A 22,807-nucleotide genomic window follows, 5' to 3' on the forward strand; every position below is an offset into this window, starting at 1 on the left:
GTAAATACGTTAACGCTCGGCTTTCACGCCATCCTGCCCCGTCAGTCCGTTCTTCCCTAGTTTCCAGCATCGCACTGAGCCCATCTCTCTCCCTCCATCTTTCTCCATCCTGTGCTCGTGCCCTTGGGCGGTGGGCTGGCTTTCTTCCTTTCCTGGTGGGAGGCAGAAGTTCCAGCAAAAAGCGAACGGTGACTCCTCCTGCAGCGCTCTGATTCGGTCCTCACTCTGCCCTCGCGCACAGCAAGTGGGACACCAGTTGTTCTCTGCTCCCGAGGCCTACCTGTGTTGTGGGACCTGGTGGCTAGGGGGCAGAGTCCCCTCTATATTTCCATTTGGCAGCTGGAGCCATGAGAACACAGCTGTGGGTTGGATAATGAGTCTCTAGCGCTCCCCCTCCTCCTGCTGGAGCTACTAGCTCTTATCAAGTTTTCGTCTGAACAGCTGTGATGCTTAAAATGAGCTTTCAGCGTTGTTTTATGTTTTCCGAAAAATAACCCATTTTGCTAAATGCCAGTAAAGGGCTTTGTCTAGGCACCTCTGCTTATAAAGGGTGAGATTTATTGGCCTCTTTGTCTACAAAGAAAGACCAGGCTTGATGATCAGATTGTATACCAGAGACAAGTGCTTATGCAATCAGCAAACTGTCTTGGTGTGGAAGTACGATGGTTTCTGAGATAAACTCCAGAGGAAAAGCTGCAGTGTTGCCGTTACATTAAAGTCTGCCATGTGCATGGCTCTCCTCTCTGCCTCCCCTCTGCTTGCCACTTTCCCAGGAAAGCAGAGGTGCTGGTTGACAAAGAAGTGTGTGGGAGTTCTACAGGTTGACTGTGCGTTGTGTGAAGAAATACTTCCTGTTTGTTTTTAAACCTGCTGACTATTAATTTCATTTGGTGACCCCTAGTTCTTGTGTTGAGAAGGAGTAAATAACACTTCTTCACTTTCTCCACACCAGTTAAGATTTTATAGACCTCTATCATATTTCCCTCTTAGTCATCTTTTTTTCCAAGCTGAAAAGTCCCTGTCTTATTAATTTCTCCTCATATGGAAGCTGTTCCATACCCCTGATAATTTTTGTTGCCCTTTTCTGTACCTTTTCCAGTTCCCATATGTCTTTTTTGAGATGGGGTGACAAGATCTGCACGCAGTATTCAAGATTTGGGCATACCATGGACTTATAAAGATGCAACGTGATATTTTCTGTCTTATTATCTATCTCTTTCCTAATGATTCCCAACATTCTGTTAGCTTTTTTGACTGCCACTGCTCATTGTTTGGATGTTTTCAGAGAACTATCCACAATGACTCTAAGATCTCTTTCTGGAGTGGTAACAGATAATTTAGACCCCATCATTTTATAGGTATAGTTGGGATGATGTTTTCCAGTGTGCGTTACTTTGCATTTATCAACATTGAATTTCATCTCCCCTTTTGTTGCCCAGTCATCCAGTTTTTTGAGATCCCTTTGTAACTCTTCGCAGTCTGCTTTGGACTTAACTATCTTGAGAAATTTTGTATCCTCTGCAAATTTTGCCACCTCACTTTTTACCCCTTTTCCAGATCATTTATGAATATGTTGAAGAAGTACAGACCCCTGGGGGACTATTTACCCCTCTCCATTCTGAAAACTGGCCATTTATTCCTATCCTTTTTTCCCTATCTTTAACCAGTTACTGGTTCATGAGAGGACCTTCCCTCTTATCCCACAACATCTTACTTTGCTTAAGAGCCTTTGGTGAGGGACCTTATGAAAAGCTTTCTGAAAATTTAAGTACAATATATCCACTGGATCATCCTTGTCCACGTGCTTGTTGACCTCCTCAAAGAATTCTAGTAGATTGGTGAGGCATGATTTTCCTTTACAAAAACCATCTTGACTCTTCCCCAACAAATTGTGTTCATCTAGGTGTCTGATGATTCTGTTCTTTACTATAGTTTTAACCAATTTGCCTGGTACTGAAATTAGGTTTACAGGCCTATCTATAATTGCTGGGATCACCTCTGGACCCTTTTTAAAAAAAATTGATGTCATATTAACTATCTTCCAGTCATCTAAAACAGAAGTGATTTAAATGATCGCTTACATACCACAGTTTTGCAATTTCACTTTTTGAGTTCCTTTAGAATTCCTGGGTGATTACCATCTGGTTCTGGTGACTTAGTACTGTTTAATTTATCAGTTTGTTCCAAAACTTCCTTTAATGACAGCTCAATCTGGGACAGTTCCTCAGATTCTTAAAAAAGAATGGCTCAGTTTTTGGAATCTCCCTCACATCCTCAGCCGTGAAGACTGATGCAAAGAATTAATTTAGTTTCTCTGTAATGGCCTTATCTTCCTTGAGTGCTCCTTTAGCATCTCAATTGTTCAGTGGCCCCACTGGTTGTTTAGCAGGCTTCCTACTTCTGATGTACTTAAAAAATTTTTTTGCTGTTGTTTTTTGAGTCTTTGGGTAGTTGTTCTTCAAATTCTCTTTTGGCCTTCCTAATTATATTTTTACACTTCACTTGCCAGAATTTATGCTCTTTTCTATTTTCCTCAATAGGATTTAACTTCCACTTTTTTAAAGGATGCCTTTTTATCTCTAACTGCTTCTTTTACTTTGTTGTTTAGCCATGGTGGCACTTCTTTGGTCCACTCACTATGTTTTTTAATTTGGGGAATACATTTAAATTGAGCCTCTATTATGGTGTCTTTAAAAAGTTTCCAAGCAGCTTGCAGGGATTTTACCTTTGGCACTCTACCTTTTAATTTCTATTTAATTAACTTTCTCATTTTTGTGTAGTTCCTCTTTCTGAAAATAAATGCTACTGTGTGGTGAGCTGCTTTGCTGCCCTTCCCTCCCACGCACAGGGATGTTAAATTTTATTATGTTATGGTCAGTATTACCAAGTGGTTCAGCTATATTCTCCTCTTGGACCAGATCCTGTGCTCCACTTAGGACTAAATCAAGAATTGCTTCTCCTCTTTTGAGTTCGAGGACTAGCTGCTCCAAGAAGCAGTCATTTAAGGTGTCAAGAAACTTTCTCTCTGCATCTCATCCTGAGGTGACATGTACCCAGTAAATACGGGGATAGTTGAAATCCCCCATTATTATAGAGTTTTTTATTTTTATAGTGTCTGTGATCTCCCTGAGCATTTCACAAACACCATCATCATCCTGGTCAGGTGCTGGGTAGTATATCCCTACTCTCTATTCTTATTATTCAAGCATGGAATTAGTATCCATAGGTATTCTATGGCACGGTTTGCTTCATTTAAGATTTTTACTTCGACTCTGCTTTCTTTCGCATATAGTACCACTCCCCCACCAGTACGAACTATTCTGTCTTTCTGATATATTTTGTTCCCTGGTATTACTGTGTCGTGTTGATTATCCTCATTCCACCAAGTTTCTGTGATACCTATTATATCAATATCCTCATTTAATATGAGGCATTCAAGTTCACCCATCTTAGTATTTACATTTCTAATCTTTGTAAATAAGCACTTAAAAATGGTCACTTTTTAGCTGTCTGCCATTATATGATGTAAGTGAATGGGACTCGTTTTCATTTGACTTTCTCATTAGATCCTGTCTGTATTTTATCATCTTCCATCCTCTCCTCCTTGCTAGGATATAGAGAATCTCCATGAATAGATCCTCTGTACCTGTCAGCTTTCCTCCAGCGCCTAGTTTAAAAACTGCTCTGCGACCTTTTTAATTTTACGTGTCAGCAATTTGGTTCCATGTGGGTTTAGGTGGAGCCCATCCTTCCAGTATTGGCCTTCCCATTTCCCAAAAGGTTCCCCAGTTCCTAACAAATCTAAACCCCTCCTTCATGCACCATCATCTCATCCATGCATTTGAGACCCTGCAGTTCTGCCTGTCTAACTGGCAGCATTTCAGAGAATGCTACCAGGGTCCTGGACTTCAGTCTCTTATCTACCAGCCTAAATTTGGCTTCCACCACCTCTCTCCTTTCCTTCCCCATGTTATTGGTACCTACATGTACCACGACCACCAGCTCCTCCCCAGCACTGCACATAAGTCTGTCTAGATGTCCTGAGAGATCCACAGCCTTCGTGCTTGGCAGGCAAGTCACCATGCGGTTCTCCTGCTCATCACAAACCCAGCTTATCTATGTTTCTAATGATAATGTCTCCCATTACTGTTACCTGTCTCTTCCTAATAACGGGAGTTCCCTCCCGCGGAGAGGCATCCTCCGTGCGAGAGGATACCCTGACATCTGGAAGGACAATGGGATCGTTTCCCCCCATTCCAGTTTGATGTTCTCTTTTCCTGAGACTTCCCTCCTCCTCCACAGTACAGAGGCTGTCATGTCGGGGTTGGGACCATTATGCTGTGTCCTGAAAAGTCTCATCTGTGTACCCCTCTGTCTCTCTTAGCTCTTCTAGTTCACCCACTCTGGTCTCCAAATCCTGTATGTGGTCTCTGAGGGTTAGGAGCTCTTTACACCTTGCTCCTATGCCACCTGCTGATAGAGCAGGTAATCATACATGCTGCATTCAGTGCAATAAAGTGGATACCCCATCTCTGTTGCTGGACTTCTGCCTGCATTCTTTTCTTACTCCTGCAGCTCTTTCCTTTATTGCTGTTTTGTTTTTGTCGGGGATTTTATTGCCTAAAGTTGAAAGAATATTAATGAAGTGTATCTAGCCCCCCACTCTTCCCCCTCCCTCTCTAAACTTCCCTGTTAGCTGCTCCTGGTCGCTTAGAAGCAGGCTTTTTAAACCCCTGTTCTCCCTGAATAGCCCACTCATAGCATCTTTATTCCACATTGTAAGGTAATATTTGAGCATTTGCATCATAAGTCTTTGTAGTTGTGTAAATCATCAGGCAGGAGAGAGACATTAACTAGCGTGAAATGCTGGTCTTCAACAGAAGGTGTTATGTCCTGCCGGACAAGGAAGGCCCACTGACAGCAGATGGAGCAGAGTGGAACATCAAAGAGGACAGAAGACTTTGTTGTTTACTTTCCCTGCCCCATGAAAATGAGTCTTGCAAATGAATTCCTCCCATCGGCTGAGTTTGCAGCTTAAAGCAGAAGGGGGGGAAGTGAATAAAACCCCCTAACAATGAGGAATTGGATCTTTATGCTGCTTGGACTCTGTGGTGCAAGGATTGTTAGGCATAAGCAGAAGATCCCCAGTGCTTAGCCTGGGTTAGCCCAAAAGGACTTCTAGAGCTTGCTTGTTATGGAAGCTTCTATTACCTTTTGAAACTTAAGATTGGAACTAGTTTGTGTATATAAGAACATAAAGGCGCCCATATTGGGTCAGACCAATTGTCCATCTTGCCCAGTATCCTGTCTCCCAACAGTGGCCAATGCCAGGTGTTTCAGAGGGAATGAACAGAACAGGCAGTCATCGAATGATCCCAGCTTCTGGCAAATGCAGGCTAGGGACACTTCAGAGCATAGTTTTGCATCCCTGCCCATCCCGGCTAATAGCTACTGATGGACCTAGCCTCCATGACTTTATCTAGTTCTTTTTTGAACCCTGTTATACTCTTGGCCTTCACAACATCCTCTGGCAAAGAGTTCCACAGGTTGACGGTGCATTGTGTGAAGAAATACTTCCATTTGTTCGTTTTAAACCTGCTGCCTATTAATTTCATTTGGTGATCCCTCGCTCTTATGTTATGAGGAGTAAATAACACTTTCTTCTTCACTTTCTCTACACCAGTCATGATTTTATAGACCTCTGTTATATCCCCTAGTTGTCTTTTTGTCATATCTGTTTACCTGCTTTAAACTTGTAAATAACTTTTATTTCCTTTTCCTATGTAATCTATAGATAATGTATTATAGGATTGGCTACAAGCATTGTCTTTAGTGTTTGATCTAATGTGTAATTGACCTGGGGTAGGTGACGGTCCTTTGAGACTGGGAGTAATCTGAATATTGCTGTGATCCTTGATGTAAGGGACCCTCTGTCATAAAGGCAGGCTCCTCTGGGTGGCAAGACAGATCGGGGTGTCCGCTGTGACTCCATGGTTGAGCTGTTATAGTGCATGAGGAGTTCACACTTGATAATTGGTTCGTGAAATCGAAGTATAGAACTCACAGCCAATTTGGGGTTTGTGGCCTGCTTCTCCACAGTCTGCCCTGAGGTTGGTACCCACATTCTTGAGCCCCTGCAGGACAGTTTGACATGAGGCACACAGAGGAGCGGTGACTTAATCAGGGTCATACAGTGAGTCTATGACAGAGCTGGGAACAGAACCCGGATCTCCTGCATTGCAGTTCAGTGCGTGCATTGTTCTTACTCCCTAACGGTGCAGTGGTGCAACCTATCTGACTACACCGCACCTTCTTCTCCTTCCTAATAGGGTGTAATATGGCCATGTCCCCATCCAGCCATATGTATGCCATGCCTCCCTTCCTCCCCCATACCTTTTTATGGGTGCAGCTACTAAATAAATGGGATGCCAGGGTTGTCCAAAAAGCCATGGGAAGCCATTCTTGTGGATGCTGGCTGTGTGAAATTTCCTGGGGTCCTTTACCAAAACAGCTCTTCCTTCAGCCAATTTCCAGAGCTTCAGTGGAGCTGCTCACCACCAAGCCAGGGCCAGCACTTGTTAGAGAGTAATATCGATGGATGAGTTACCCACCCATGCTGGGTGAGCGGTGGGAGAAACTTCTACTGAGAGAGGGACAATGCAAGCCAAGGGGGCAAAATGTGAGATAAAAACCATGCTTAAGAATAGTGCAGTTAATTTCTTAAATTTATTTTCGTTTTAGAGCTTGGGAAGTCTGTAGGCAGCAGCTGTGACACAATTAAAATACAGATTAATATAAAACCAGTTCCTGGAGTATAATAGTATCTGTGTCCCTCCACTTCCTTAAAATTCCATCTAATAATGACTTGATGAACTTCAGAAACGCACCTAGAGGAACACTACATTCATAAAATTAACATTTCTTCCCTAAAAGGTATATATTACCATTGCATGTAAATCGCTACAAGAAAATAATCTTCCCATTAGAGCCAGCCTATTCAGTGAATCAGGTATTTGGTATTCATTAAATGTAATTACACTTTAATTGGAGTTTAATCTTTTTTTTTAGTTTCAATGCTGTAAGCCAAGCAGCCAAAGAAACAGAGGGATAGGCTCGCTTCCATCTGTTTAATAAGGCGCGGAGGCCCTTGGCTTGTAATAAGGCTCGTGTCTCCTGACTGGGCTGAAATCTTCTAAAATACAAGTTTTTCTCCTGGATAGGGGAGAGCCTGTCAAGAATTCTTCCCCTCTGTAGCTCGTGACTAGACTGTCATGGCTTTCTGTGAATCTGGGTGTTGCCTGTATTAACAAAATCGTAGTTTTCAACCATATACAGTCTTTGCTTTAACTGGGGCTCAGACATGCTCAGAAACCTGTGATCCTAAATGAAATAACATGGTTTGCATTTGAGTTTCCACATCTCTGAGCGACGTAGTTCTACCCACACAAGTTGCTAGTGTAGACCAAGCCTAAATGCCCCAAACTATGCAAGGCGCTTTGCAGACACACACACACCAAGCCTTGACCCTGAAGACACTCATGCATGTGCTGAACTTTAAATATGCAAATAATCCGACTGGAGTCATTGAAACAACTGATATGCTTTAATGTTTGCAGGGTTGGGCCCAGAGTCATTCCCTGCCCCAAAGAGCTTCTGAAAAACCAAACATGGCAGTATTTTAGAATGAAATGGATTTTCTTCAGATTTAATTAAAAAAAAAAAAAAAAAAAAAAAAAAAAAAACTTTAAAAAAAAAAAATATTTTTACTGCCTATGGCTTACCATGTAAAAATAGGGAGTTTTAAACTAATATAAAGCATGGATACATGCTTCTCCAGTCACAGGGAAGGACAAACTAAAACTCTACCCACCTCATCTTACAAGACAGCTTTGTTATTTATCTATTCCTAGCCATTTCTGTTGTGTCATCACCACAGCTTGTGTAGTAAAATCTGGCTGTGTAACGTAGGGCTGCAGCAAAACAGTTACTGTAAAGAATCGCACATTGAAATGGGGAGCGTTTAGGGTATTCCATTATAGCACTGACAGCAGGGTTGGAAAAAATTATATATTGCTCCCCTAAGCAAACGTGCGTTACTTTGAGTTCCAGTATTTCATAGCGTATGTGTAAGAGCTCGCTGCGGAGCGGTTTCTGGGATTGTTCTGTGTTCTTGCTTGCTGCTGGGGCAGTTTTCAGGGCTTCTGTACTGCGGTTGGTAGGACTCGGTATTGCCCAGGGAGGTCACAAGAGTACATTACAGTTTCAGAAAGATGGACAGCAGAGGAGACCTTCTAATCTGTGCAACACTCCTCTGACTCTTCTTGTCTCTTTCTCTTTTGTTTCAGCTGACGGGAATCATTCAAGGCATGGTGGATGGGCAGCCAAATCTCCAGCAAGTGCTTGAGGTGAGCAGGATAACCTTTAGTTCCTGAACTTTGACCTCTGCTTTCCCTTCTCTCCCCCCCCGGGAATCGAACCGCGTAATTTGACTATGATCACGGCTTCATTAGAATAACATTTGCTGTCACGTTGGTGACATGCTGTTGAGAGTATTGAACCATTGATCTGTCGTCCCCAGCTGTTCTTGTCAAGGGTACTGACAGAATGTCCAAACTCTTGCCAGCTGACAGGAGAGAGGAGACCATTCCTACTTGAGCCATCTTAAAGAGCCAAGACCTTGCTTTAGAGCATTGCATGGGGGCTGTTCCCCCCCCCCCCCCCCATTAAATTATTGCTTCTACCTATTTAAATGCGCAATAATACGCACAAAGTATAGAAGAAAAATGCCTCTAAAACCTAATCTGTGGGATGTGCAAATGCAGATAAAGTCCTAATAATGCCATCTGCTTAATGTTGAATCCCAGCAGCATTTAGGATTAATTAGCTTGAAAGTATTTTGCCATCAATAGCTTTTGTTGATAGTCAAATACTGAAGGAAACCTCCTGCAGGAGAGCCCGCTCAGGCTGCTGGTCGCAGTTTGGTGCATTGTCTCTGTCAGGATTTGTGCTGCCGTGTGGCCTAATTGTTCCTAATCGGAATAATTGCAACAATTGCTTATGTAAGGACATAAAATTAAAGCCTTTAACACCCTCTCTGGAGATGGTACTTCATAGGCGCTCACCTCAGGGATTTTAGAAAGGTTACAAGTGCTGTTTCTTGCTGCTTGAGCCCTCTGGTGCTGAGACAGCTGCGGAGGCAGAGCTGCAGCCCCAGCACTGGAAGCTGGGAGTGGGGAAGAGGAGTATCTAGAGCGTCTCATAGGTGAGCCATCCTGCTGCAAGGGGGCTGCTTGAACTGGCCTCGAAAGGAGCCTTTTGTTCCGTCCCCAGCCTAAAAGATCATGGCTGTGACATGGGGCCTGGGGGGAATTCTGTGCTTGGCCAGCACCTGCCATCCAAATCGAATCCCTGAGCACGGTCTGGAGAGAAGTGGTAGGGGTGGGGTGGAGCTAATCAAGTGTTTGAGTGAAAATTCTGGGCCAAGGACAGTGCCAAACACTGCCTGAGTTAAGAGGGGACCCGGAGGAGGTGGCGTTGGGCTTCTGGAGGCGTCTCTTGCCCAGGAGACGCACTTGGAGGCAAGGCATTTAGCTGAAGAATCTGAAACAAAGCCACAGGTTTCCCCTGGGCCAAGACAGGCAGAGCTCATGGAGGGGGAAAACAATGAGGGTTTGGGGGTAAGGTGGGGCAGTCCTACCACTCTGTCTGGACCATGGCAGGGCCCAAGTGCCAAGGGTAAGTGGGAAGGATAAACCCTTTGAACAAAATGAAGTTAGAAGCTAGCTTCGCTGAACCTTGGCACTCCAGTTGAGGGTATGCTAGTCACCTCAGATCTCTCCAGGTCTGGCTGTCTCCCTCCTCACTTCCCTCTGTGCCCCAGCACCAGGTGCAGTCTCACCCCTATTTCTGTGGGTGGAAGTGTGGGCTGCTCTCCATTAAATGCAGGTGCTCAGCTGTGTAAAATCACAAAGCTCACCACACACTCCCTACTGCTTCCACCTCTCAGGGCAGGATCACATGGGCCACCCAACTGTCATGTGACCCTGCTTTAACCAATTGCTTTGGTGACAAAACTTCTCTTTAATTAGAGTGTTGATGTTAAATGTTTGTGGTTGCATGACTGTGCCTTGGTCGGTTGGGTTGTTTGGCTATTGCTGAATGTACAACTGTTACATACACGCAAACATCCCCGTGTGGACTGGAATTATTCTAAGAAAACCAATGGAGTTCCTTGGAAATTACTTGTACAACTTGTAAAACTTCATAGAGAATGAAAACCTTTGGAGGCATCCTATAGAATTCTGTAGCAGGGATCCAATTCTCTATTAAATCCTATGGGATGATCCAAAAAGCCCCAAAACAAACAAACCCCGTAGAGTGAACCCATATAAAATATAATGAGAGTCCTGTAGCACCTTAAAGACGAACACATTTCTGTGGGCATAAGCTTTCGTGGGCTGCAGCCCACTTTGTGCAGCCCACGAAATGTGTTCGTCTTTAAGGTGCTACAGGACTCTTGTTGTTTTTGCTGTACACAGACTAACACAGCTACCCCTCTGGAACTTTTCACCATGTACATATATTTTCTATTGAATTTTACACGACTTTCCCATAACGGTTGGACGTGCCTGATCTGTAGGTTCTGTCTGCCTGTCGTGTCCTATCTCACACCCATACTGTGAGCTCTCGGGACTAAGATCTATCTCCTTAGCTCTCTGTCTGCACAGTGCCCAGCGCAATGGGGCCTTGACTGGGTTCTTGGACGTTTCTGCAATACAAATAATAAATCTGCCTATTCCTAGATTAAAATGAGATTATGCATTTGAATTCACCGGGGGCTTGTTGGTTTTGTAGCCTGGCGGATGCTACCTGTATTTCAAGCATGGGTAAGCAATGCAGTTGTCTGCAGCTGTGTATAGCCACATTCCTTCCACTCTCCTCTGGTCATGGAGAAAGTGTCTGTGAATGGTGGGTTGTCAGGTTGCAGCAGCCAACCTGCAGAGAAGCCTTTATTGCCGTTACTGCCCTTACCCGACTAGAATCTCTTCACATGCCAAAGGCAGGTAGCCACCTCTAGGGGGAGCGTTCTGTTTCAGCAGCTGCACGCATCGTAACGAACTTCACCCCTTGAAACGTTATTGAGAGCGTAAGGAGCAAGGGTGCAGAACACTGACTGGTGTGTGTAGTGCCTGCCATCTGAAGCTCTCAAAGCACTTCACAAGCACGGAATTAATTCCAGCTAGAATAGAAGAGCTATAAGAAGGAAGGAAAAGGTGCCCAACTCTTCAAAAGCAGGGGATGTGTATATTGAGTTTGTAATGGTGGCATGCATGCCTGTGCACCCCAAAAGTATCCTATTCATTGCTATCCAGAATGTAGGGGAAAAATCCCATCCTGGGATGGTTGTCCCTCAAAAATGAGGGTGAATTGAATGAGAATCTCGCATGTGCATCTGTTTTGTTGCTTATTTTCCTTCCATTCTCGTTTCATGGGGGCTCCATGTTGGTCTCTTGATTAATTTCTTGCTTCTTTGAAAAGTCTGCAGAACTTCAGGAAATAAGGACACGGCTCCTCATTGGAGGAAACATTGGAATATAAGGCGTGGTGACAGCTGATTTGGTGAAGGGAGGGGGGAAATGGGGCAGAGGGGAGGAGCTGAGTAATATTTTGGCGTATTGTCCTGTAAACACTGTGTGACTCCTGTTCTTCTATGAGCAGAGCCATTGTAGTGCCTATCTGCCTTTTGGTTGCCTGATGTTTCCTGTTGGAAATCTTCAGAGGTCCGAACGTGCTCTTGTTGAGATGACGTGAGCCAGGAGAAGAGAGAGAGAGGGATGGGGGCTGCCGCTGGATAAGATCACAATTTTCTTCTCTTCTGAAGACGAGCAGCTTATCTGCCTTTAACTGTTGTGGCTCTTCCCTGTCTACGAAGCTCATCTTCTTTCCATGCGTTCCTTTCAGAGGGTCGATGAGTGGATGGCGAAGGAAGGCCTCTTAGATCCCAGCGTCAAGTCGATTTTTGTGACCTGCGGAGACTGGGATTTGAAAGTAATGTGAGTATGGAAAGGGGAGTCGCCCAGGGCTTTGGTGCTGCATGCTTGGGGGATAGGTTTCCTCCTCTCCCGTTGGCTAGCTCTCGCTGGTGCAATGGGATGACGCATGCAACTTCACACACAATCTTATTTGATGGGGCAGGAAAGAGCAAGTGGATTTTTTTTTTTTCTTTTCCCCCCTCTCCCGATTAATTCCCACATCTTAGTTCTGCTGCGGTCTTGGCTCAGTTCAAACCGATACCCACCCTAACAGTGAGTTTCGGTTGACGCTGAAAAACATGCACTTTCTTCTGATTCCGGCAGTATCCCCCCCATCCACCTCCAGCCCAGGCTACTTACAGGTGTTGAGCTGCCCCTTGTCTTCGACCCCCAGGTGATCACTGAGATTCATGCATAATGAGAAGTGATAAGGCAGGGGGAATGTGAGGAAGACAGATCAAGGAGAAAGGCTTTATGCACAGTCACTGGGTAGGGTGGTGACCCTACACCCCTTGAAGGGTTTAAATGGGAGGCGCTTTGGGACTTTTATCCATTATCTCCTCCAAACTGGCAAGGGCAGTGGGGTGTTCCTTCTGGTCACTGACTACTTGATCCATGCCCCTCTCCTGAGTGCACCCATGTGGGTGGCGTCTAGGATAAATACCTTCCCCTTCCTGAAAACGGTTCCATTGGCCACCCTGCCCTGCAGGCAGCCAGCATAACCCAAGGGAATGGAGAGCATTCCAATTTCATGCAGGGAAGGGCTGGGGGTGGAGGCAGAGGGGTATATGTATGTAGGGCGGCCATGGGTGCTGTGTCCCTGAGTCAAGGGATGGCCATTCGCTAGCTTTCGTAGTCCAGGCCTTCTCTGCCTTCGTGCTGTACCAAAAGGGGGTTAGCTGCTGGGCAGTCATCCCAAAGAAGAATAAGAACCAGGGATCTAAGCCTGGCGTGCTCAGATGGGTGTGCTCGGGAACTGCAGTCAGTTACACGCTGACCGGCTGGTGTTGCAGGTGGCCATTTAGGCATGGATGATGTTGCCATTTGCACGCGCGTACGTTTAGTTGAGCCTGTTAGTTAAAAAACAAACGAACAACGCTAACTGCATCTGAAGGAAATGGCCCAAATGTACAGTATGAGCTACGTGGTGTCACAAAGCCCTGAATTCACTGCGACTCCCAGACCTCTCAGTGGCTTTTCATTTGTTTAGGTGCCTGGTAAAGCTGCTGTATTTATCACATCGATAAAGCACAGGCTTGACACCTCCAGCACTGAACCGACATCCACAACTCATTAGTGGTGGTGCTTGGTTGTCAGTTTGCCGTCAGTTTCCTCTGTTGTCAAGGGTGTATAAAATGCACGCAGCCTGGGAGAAGGTTCCATTTCCCAGTGTGGTCTTGGGGTAGCCGCTGCTTGTGCTGTGGTTAGTGAGACCTTGAGAAACAGGGACTGAGGTTGCAGCACGAGCTCTGTGGAGACGAAAAATCATTGCCCGCTTGCCCTTGTGTCCACAGAGAGGTCTTGAGCAGAGCCATGGCAAGACTTTCCCTTACACGTATTGCCCTGACTAGTGGGGATTAATTTCCACTTCATTTTATATTTAAACTTTTACAGGAGACCAGCACAAAGAAGGCTTCAGGGGTATTGGCCAGTCATTTCCGCTCCCTCCTCCCCTCTTAGTTCTTTAGTGCCTTGCTGCTATATTGTCAGACCTTGATCCTGCTGCTTGTGGTGGCAGTAGGGACGGGTGCCCATGTACAAGGCCAGTCCTTCCATCCCTTTCATTGTGCATGTAACCGCTTCTCTCGGTAGCGTGGGCAGCCTAGGTTAGCTTCTGTACTAAATGGGCTGCCTTCTGGGGTTGCTAGTAGGAGCTGTATTTTGAGGAGAGGGGAGCTGTGACCTCTTTATTTTGGGGCTGCTGATTTTTCTTCAAGGCCCACAAAAAGCTGTTCAGCATCCCACAGGTATCCTCTGGCCTTAAGTGTGAAATGCAGCCTTTGCTCTGAGAATGCTACCCCGGCCTCACCCCAGATTACCCGTGGTACCTAGAGGTGGGTGAAGTCCCTGTCTTCCTGGCTAGTGTGCGTCGCACCTGGGACACAGTGTCTTTAGAAACTGCCATCCCGAGGACATGTGCACCCTTCCTCAGGTCTGCCCGGTGCCTGCCCTCAGCTCATTGACATCATTCCCCTAGGTCAATCCATCCCCACATTAAAATGCAGTAGTCTTTGGAAATTGTTCAACTGCAGAACCCTGAACAGAGCGGGGTGAACAGTGACTCCCTCCAGAAGGGATGTGGGAGTTGCTCTGCGGACTGGCCAGCCAGAGGCATTGGGTAGCATGCTGGAGCCCAGATACTTGACTCTCCATTTGTGATTTGTCATTGCCATCCAGTTGGAAAGGAAGACTCCACTCCCGGCCACAGGGGTGCAATGAGTGGTTCAGTTCTCACTTGCCTGTTTTTGAACCATTAACTTCAGAATTTGATCCTTAAGCATCTCCAGGGCAAAGTGGAAAATGCATTTCATGTTTCCAACCTCACGGATACAGGCAGTCTGCCTGCAACCTGTTACTGAATAGCACATCCCTCTGCTCTAGTGCCGATTGGACACAGCCATGTGTAGCGTCACATCTGATTAGCAGCATGCCAGTGAATGGGGCTTGAGTGAGAACTCACTGCCAGCTCGGGCTTGTCTCATTTCCCTTCACTTTTACCCATAGCCTCAAATACCAATTCTCCCTCCTGAACTAATGAAGTTTGCGTGTGTTTAGACACCTTGCCAAATAGGGTTTAGCAAAGCAGAACAGAGCTAGATCTCTTTTTAAACAGGAAAGTCAGAGAGCTGCAACAGGGCCGTATGGACGCAAAGAGGCAGCTTCTCGGATGCGGTATATCCAGGAAATATTCCAAAGGAGAACCCTGTAGTGCCCTGAGAGACGTGCAGCGTGCTCAGGGAAATGCTGCCCAATGTGCCGTTACTTCCAGTATAAAGTATTAATGACTGGCACTGGCACGTCTCCGGTTGGGGAAAAGGTGCTGGCTACTTTTCCAAGTGTCAGTGGAGTGAAGAGCTAGATGCTCGAGTGCACTGCAGAGAGAATTTGGCAGCATTAACTGGTACTAAAGTCCTCTTGCATTCCAGGGGAACACCAGTAAAACTAGGTCAGATGCATCTGGAAGAACACGCTCCGCACTGCACGGTGAAGGTGCGTGTGTCTGAGGCTATTCCTGCCATTTTCAGGCTGTCGGCATGTTGGGGGGAAATAGTAAAACGCCTCCGTTTGGTGCAAAACCCTTTAATCACTCACCTTCCTCTCGGGTCCCTGATCCTGAATCGCCGCAAAGTGCTTCTTGTGCCCCCCTGCCTAAGGATCACTTCAACTCTCCACTGGATTGTAGTCCCCTCCCGGGTGAAGTGTGGCAGCTATTTTGAGCTAGCAGACCTGCAAATGAGGGAGCAGGAACTTATTGTAGGAGGTGAAGTGAAGAATAATTGTTATTAAAACTATAAGGGGAATATGTGACATATGGAACTTGACCAGGATACCAGAACTAACCCCACTCAGTCTTGTGAAAATCAGGTCTCCAATAACCACGGAGGGGCAGGTCCTTTTCATCTCTCTCAGGACCTCCGGTAGCGTAGTACCCCCTAACAATATGGCTGTCTCCTTCAGGAGAAGACTGCCTCCTACTGAGTCATTAACACTATTTCTCACAGCATCTCTTCCTTGCTTATGAAATCCGCAGAGGTCCTAGCTGGAGGTTGGCCTGGTTTCCAGCCCTGGTACTCCTTTTATCAGGCTTCCTGTTTGAATAATAATTTCCACTTCTGTAGCACCTTTCATCTGAGATTCTCAAGCGCAAACACGTTGAGACCATCTCTGCCCAACAGGGGCAAGCTCCAGCCTTTTCACCCAACTCTCTCCTGCTGTGTGTGCCACGTTCTTACTTCCCATTAATGGTTGTTCAGTCATGCTCGGTGGGAATGTCCAATGCTGACTGCAGTGCTGCCCCAGAGAGGAATCGTTAGGGCTTCACACCTTGTTGGACTGGAGGAGACCTGAGGCGTTACTGGGTTTGGACTATCCGGTCTATCTTGGGTATTTCCAGGGTCCCGTCACTAGGGTCAGAGGATGATTGGGGGGGAGGTGGGGGGCGGTGCCAAGGAAAATGGATGCCCAGAGACTGGTTCTCCTCAATTGGAACTGTAACACCAGTTGTGCACTGCATTCCTCCCTGCCAGAGGCTACGGGTACTGCGGGGTGGTGGGCAAGCAAACAGGCTGAATAGTGGAAGGATCGGTAAACAAGTCAGGTAGAAAAGCCAGAGGTAGGCTGTGGATAGCCTGCCAAGCCCAGTGTTGAGGCTGGATGCAGGGGGGATTCCTGTGTATCATGGCAGCAGCCTGTGAATGTGATGTCTAGTGAAATCGGTCTGTGGCAGGGGAGCTGGAAGCCCTGGTGCTTGAGGCTTTGACCCCTGGGATTGGCTTGGAAGCTCCCAGGTAGCATGGATCATTTGGCTCCAGATTTCATTTTTCCTGGGGAGTGGCGCTGGCTTGGAATGCCGTAGACCGCAGGTGATTTCTGTTCCGTCCGCCTCAGACAGCCAGTAATGTGAATCACAAGAACCTAGATGACGGGGAAGCTCCAGCAGCTTCAGAGCTGGGTTGTAGAAGGTTCTGCAGAGCTGATAAGCATGCTCGGCCCTGCCACAGCCGCCTGTGACGGGCTGTAAAGCATCCGCCTGCGTGGTGAAAGAGGAGAGGCTCCCTGTCTTTCCGAGGCGGGTTAGATCTCTAGCAGAGACAGACTGCCAGGTTTGAACGGGGGGCTTGAAAATGAGAAGCTGATCCTGTCTTTGTATGTGGATCGACTGGCGTTCGGCACTGCTGATGAGCCAGGCTGGAGAGAGAGAGAGAGATGGCTGTTCTCCTCCCACCGCTCCCTTTGCCTCTTGTTAAGATGCAATTTCTGTAATGAGGAAAACCTCTTGAGTGGGAACATCACCTTTCTGAAGGCTTGTCCTGACAAGGCAGTTCAAGCCGACAGTCACACATCAGCTCCAGCAAATACAAGTCACTCATTATAAAACCTCTCCCCCACCCCCCTCCAAAGAATCCCCGTCCCCAGACAAGGAAATGAATCATGCTCCTGCTCTTGAATACATCATGACAGTAGGGGCTCTAATGAGAGAGGGCCATTCATTCTGGGTGTAAAGTTCCCTGTGTCGACACCGAAATGTTATTAATTAAAGACGAGCTACCTGAAGCAAAAGATGAAAGGGGCACCAGACCTGCCAAGCGAGAACATGTGAGTGAGGATGCCGCCTCGTTAGGCACATGGGTCCTCAGGCCTGTGCGTGCTCCACAAGAGAATTCCTTTAGCCCACTGCAAGGAGTGACTTTCAGAGTTGGAAAGCTGCAGGGCCATGCTCAGACCTGATGTAAAGCAGGCTCAGTGTCTGACCCAGGTTCAGCATCGTTGCACCTGAGATGTAACTTGCACCAGTGATTAAGTGGTACAACATAGTCTGAGGTAGCATTTCATGACAAGTGTCATGTACGTCTTGAGGGGCCACGAGGGGTGAGCAGCTTATGGGGGCGTGTGATTTCAGTGGAAATAGCAAATGCTTGACAGTGAGCTCTTGTTCTACAAGTGCTTTGGGGCGTGTTTGCGCGTAGCAGGTTTTCCCCTCTTTTAAAGCGCTGTCTGCATACAGTGACCCCATCACTTTCCACATCTTCATGGGTTTATCCTTTACCTCCCCTCTGACCCACAGAAGTATTATCCCCCTTTCATAATTAGGGAAGTGAGAGAGAATGAGATGAAGTGCCATGCCCAGGGTCATTTGCACAGTCTGTGGCACAGCTGGGAACTGAACCCAGCTCTCCGGAGTCCCAGTCCAGTGCGTTAACCACAAGACCATCCATCTAACCCTGTTCCCGGTTACAGCATTACATAAAAATAACCAGCACCATCAGACACATGAATGTACGGGGGAGATCATTGGCAGAGGTGTTGCGAACTGTATATACCCCAGAGCAAAGATGCTCATGTAATGCTGTCTGTGGCAGATCGAAGGGAGCGAATTAATTTCTTCACAGAAAACTACTTGCTCAGAAGTTTTTTTATTTTGTTAAGTAAGTGGTATAAGGCAAGTGCTCTCTTTCTGCATTGGTGATAAAACATAGTGAAGTAGCTTGAAATGTTTATAGCCCTTGGTGCACTTCTTAGGATGCGCATTAGTGAATTCTTCGCAGTGAATTATACCATGGTTTTGTGTTACTGTTTTAATTCTTCTTTTGCAAGTTATGCTGGCAAGTCAGCTGCACCACCCTGGTCAGAACGAAGGAGGCCACCTCAGCGGGCTCAAGGAAGGCTTGTGCTCTTTCAAATCTGGGACCTCACTGGTTCGGTGGGCTGGCACTTCCCAGCCTGTTACCTGTAGAGGCTTGGTTTAAAATCCAGGTTTGGTCATGAGTGAAAGTGAATTGGTGGCGTGAGTGTTATCCCTTGTGGGTGTTCTGCATCACAGTAAGCACGATGGGATGGGCAGTCTCTGCTTGAGGCATGGTATTGCAGGCCACAGTTGAGGTGCATTGACAGGACTGTACATGGGGATGCATGCAGGAAGCCACCTTGCTTTCTCTGACTCTACCCATGCTTTGTCAGCTCAGAAGGGGCCTGGATCTGGGGTAGCTTGGGGTATGGCAGGCCAGGGGCGAGGTGCAACAGAGCTGTGTGCTGGGAGTCCAGGACTGGAACAGCTGTGGGGGTGAGGGGACCTGCGGGTTGGGAATAGAGTATCATCAGCAGAGGTTGAGGTGCGTTGGCAGAGCTAAGCAGGAAAAGCTTGTAAAGGCGTCTCTCCACATGCTCGGTTCTAGCAATTGCGGTGAGTCCCTCACTTTTAATTCACCGGGGCACTGACTAAATTCACTTATCCGAACACCACAGACCTGCTGCTTTTTAAAATCAAAATGAACTGAAATCACTTTTGTAAAATAAGTTCTGTATTTTTCCTTTTAAGGCTTTTTTCCATATTGATTTCAGATGTCAGGCATTCTTGGCTCTCGTTATCCCTTCGCAGTGACTGCCTCTGGTGGTCCTGTTCTGTTCTGGGTTCTGTTTGCGATCTGATGGTTACCTGAGGAGTCCTGTGATGAAGGGCCTGGTTTCTCTGAGATGTGTAACTTTTCCTGAATTCCTTTTGGGGAGAGGCTTGTAACTAAACCGTGTCAGTAGGAATCACCCTGCCAAGGACTGTAAACGTCAGCGTTGCTAATTGTCAGCACGCACAGGGGAAGAGGCCTGTTCCTGCCATCGAAGTAGTTGGAGAGGTGCTAGCTGAAATGAGCTTTGACACAAATCAAACTCGAGAGGGTGCGGCTTCTGCTGTTTGGAATCAGGACCATAGAATAAGGAGCCAGAAAAAGTGGATATGATATTGCAGGCAATAGAGAAGATCGGGAGAGATGGTTTAACATGGGGAGGGGTGAGAACATCTGGGAATGAAGTGGAGAAGAACCGCTCACCAAGGGGTGCGGTGGAATCTGCACCGTGAGGTTTTCTTTGTTGATACTGGAGACCTTCCTGAGAGAGATGCTCTAGTTCAACCACTAGTTACTGGGCTCAATAGCATTTGCTTGTTTAATAAGGAAGAATAATTCCCTTCACTGCAGGAATAGCTGGCTTCCCGAAGGCTCAACTGGGAATGGCTTTCCCATGGTTTCTCTGGAATCTTTGGGAGCCTCCAGAATAGCTCTCCCATTTCATCTTTTCCACTTGAAGCTTGGGGTTGTTGAGGTCTAATGTAACTTACTTTCAAGCAAGCGTGTGCATTGCATTTTATCCTTGTCTCCACTGCTGTTGAGGGCCATTTCTCCACGTGGGTTCACCACTCTCAAGTCTTTTTCCTCTTCAAGCTCCTCAGTGGTGAAGACCTATTGGGTCACCTTGAGACCATCTCAGTGTTTTCCTTACAGTGCCTTCCCAAGTGCTTTGCCCAGCGGTCTTCTGCCATTTCCTGAAGAACGGGGGTGTGGGTGTAATTCAGGGAATCACGGGGTCCCAGCCACAAAGGAAACAGGAGCTGACATCTAGCCTTCCTAGTCACTAACTTGATCCATTCCAACCGCTAGTACCTATTCCACGTCTTTGGTCATAGTATCTGCCTCTTGCTGTGCTGAGCCGAGCTCTGCAAAGACAGTCCCTATATTCTGGGATCATCCGGGATAGACTTCAAAGGGTAGATGGCGACACACAGAGCAAACGGAGGAAAGAGAAGTGAAGCAGGAGAAGACGGATGGGGAGAGGGAAATGGAACAGCAGCGGGAAGCATCAGTGTGGGGAAAGCTCACGCTGCACTGTGCTGAGTTCTAGCTAGCATTATCAGCCTCTCTTTGGACACTACAGTTCCTCTGACCTTTGGCTTTCTCCTCCCCTCTCTTCACAGCTACCTCGTTGTGGGGTGCTTTTTTCCTTCCCTTCTCCATATTCCCCCCCGGTAACCTCCACCTTGGCTTCATTGACTCTTCTGTCTGCACCTTGGACCACTGAATCCTCCGAGACAGTGTTGAGGTTGGTCCATAAATTGGCCAACAGGAGGTACTTATGCAACGGATGAATATGACTTCCCCTTCTCCTCTGAGGTCACGTACATCCCGCACAACCCATTCTACATGCTGGGGGGCTAGGGTGAGGTTGCCACGGCCTCTTCTCTGTCAGAGCTTGCTGCACTCCCAGCTCTGAAGAGAGCTGTTACATTTTATGGACCATTTAGCTTCCCAGTGGTGATCCTAATTCTTCACAGCATATATGTGCCATTTCTGGGTTATTAAAAAGCCCCCTGAAAGGGAGCTGCCCTCTGAGCTAGTGCTCTTCCATGCAGTTAATTATGGGTGGGTTTTGCTTATATCATGAGGTTTAATATCCTCCAAACTCTCTGTGCTAGGAGGATGAATTAATACCCATCTCTCCTTGCAGCTTCAGAGAATGACCCTTGTGCTTTGTCTGTGAGCAGCGTGGGAGGAAGACTCTTCCTATCTGGTGTAATACAAACCTTGAATTGCTCAAAAGCAAATCCACTAGCTTTCTGTGTGGAGATCAAGGGAGCTAGAAAGACTAGCTGGCCAGGTGCCCCTCTGATCTGGCTATGCTTCTATTGTGGGACACATCAAGGTGCCAAAATAGCTTCCATTTCTTAGGGGCCCGGGCAAGCTCCACGGTTACTGAGAAAGGGTGATTGCCTCTGACTGACAAGTTAGCCAGGGGAAGGATCACAACCGCTACACAGCAGGTGGAAGATGGATGGATGGATGAAGGCGGTTAAGGGAGGTTCTCAGCATGTCAGTGTCATGTGAGCCTGGTAACGGGAAACAAATCATTAGGCCGTATATTTCAGGTGTGGGGAAGCTGCTACGGTCCCCTGGCGTTGTGAAATGCCAAGTGAAATGTTATCACCGCCTGGCACGCAGCAGTGTGGTATAGTCAGTGAGGCAGGCTAAGGGAAATGTAGAACACTTGGTTGGTGTGTAGATTAGCGCATGCGCGCTCTCTGTGATTGCGTAGGATTTCTTCACAGGGTCACTCTGCCTGCAGCGAGCAATCCAACAGCAAGGCCCCATTCAAAGAAATCCGAGCTTAAAAGGCGACAGCTACCTCATCGATGGCCAAAACTCCCGGTGGTAGCTGTGGGCCTGAAGCAAATTAATGTTTAAGGAGATCTCACCATGTCAGGGTTAGGGTGGGTTTGTGGCTTTGGCTAAGGTGGCAGCTGGGCGGGGTTACTGATTGATTCCCCTTGCTGTGGCCAGGGTGTGAGGAGACACGTCGGAGGTATTCCCTTAGAACCCGGTCAGGGCTCTGGTGGTAGAACCCAGAAGAGCAGAGAGAGTCTCCGGGTGCCTGACAGTCCCTTTTCTCTGCTGATTCTCTCTCGCAGGCAGCCTTGGGCAGCCTGGCTCTTTGTTAAGAGAGTGACGGCGCTGTGACACTGTGAAAATAATTACTAACAAATCACGGTGGTGACTGCAAACAGCTCGCTGTCTTCAGAGGCATGTCAGGAAGCATTAGAGCAGGACTGCCGGAGCTGCTCAGCGCCTGGGTGCTTGTCTCAAGGCCAGGCTCGGGAGGGAGTTCTCAGACCTTCTCCGCCCACCATCCCTTCTCTCTCCTGCTCTTTCTGTCCATCTCGTCTCCCCTTGTCTCTTTCTTGCCTTCCGGTGATTAAGGCTGCTAATTGTGCAGTCAGCTTGGGAACGGAAAGGCTGGTAAAACCCGGCTTGCGAGTTCAGGGGCTGTACGTGGTGCAACGGGAAGCTGCCAGGGAGACACACGGGCTGAGGTGTGCTAACGCCATTGAGCTTTGCTCCCGGCTGCTGTCTTAGGCCTAGGATACAGACGCCACGTGATAACGTATGGAGAGGCAGGGCTGCCTCTGCTGGGGCTGTGCCTGTCTTCCCTCCAACAGCTACATCTCTTCCTCCCCCCCACTCCTTTGATGCTCCTAACAACACTGGTAACTGCCCGGGTGGCAATGACACGTACTGCCTATGCATGGCCAGGAATTTGCGTGACCCTTTTACGGCCCTGTAACTGAACCAGGTCCCTGCCCGGGTGAGCTTACAGGTCCCATGCCTGCGGTGGTGTCTGTGTGTGATTGACTGGGGAGGCTTGGCAATGTGCCGTGGTGACTCCAGGAATGAAAGGGTCGTGTGTGACTTCTGCTGTGCTATCCCATGGGGATGCAGAGCGTACAGGGTGAGAGC

The 22,807-nt window shown here is 47.3% G+C and overlaps 1 protein-coding gene across 2 annotated transcripts in view; it reads left to right on the forward strand.

Annotated features, from left to right (window-relative positions):
• Nucleotides 1-22,807, forward strand: part of ERI3 (ERI1 exoribonuclease family member 3) — a 218,188-nt gene that overhangs the window by 39,408 nt on the left and 155,973 nt on the right. For both annotated transcript variants that reach the window (XM_067567777.1, XM_067567778.1), the window contains exons 4-5: nucleotides 8,346-8,405; nucleotides 11,962-12,053. In XM_067567777.1, coding sequence (XP_067423878.1) covers nucleotides 8,346-8,405; nucleotides 11,962-12,053 — 152 coding nt within the window. The remainder of the gene's footprint in view (nucleotides 1-8,345; nucleotides 8,406-11,961; nucleotides 12,054-22,807) is intronic.

This window comes from Emydura macquarii, unplaced genomic scaffold, assembly GCF_026122565.2.
Source record: "Emydura macquarii macquarii isolate MOO-44397 ecotype Brisbane River unplaced genomic scaffold, CSIRO-AGI_Emac_v2 contig_2805, whole genome shotgun sequence".
Classification (NCBI taxonomy): Eukaryota; Metazoa; Chordata; order Testudines; family Chelidae; genus Emydura; species Emydura macquarii.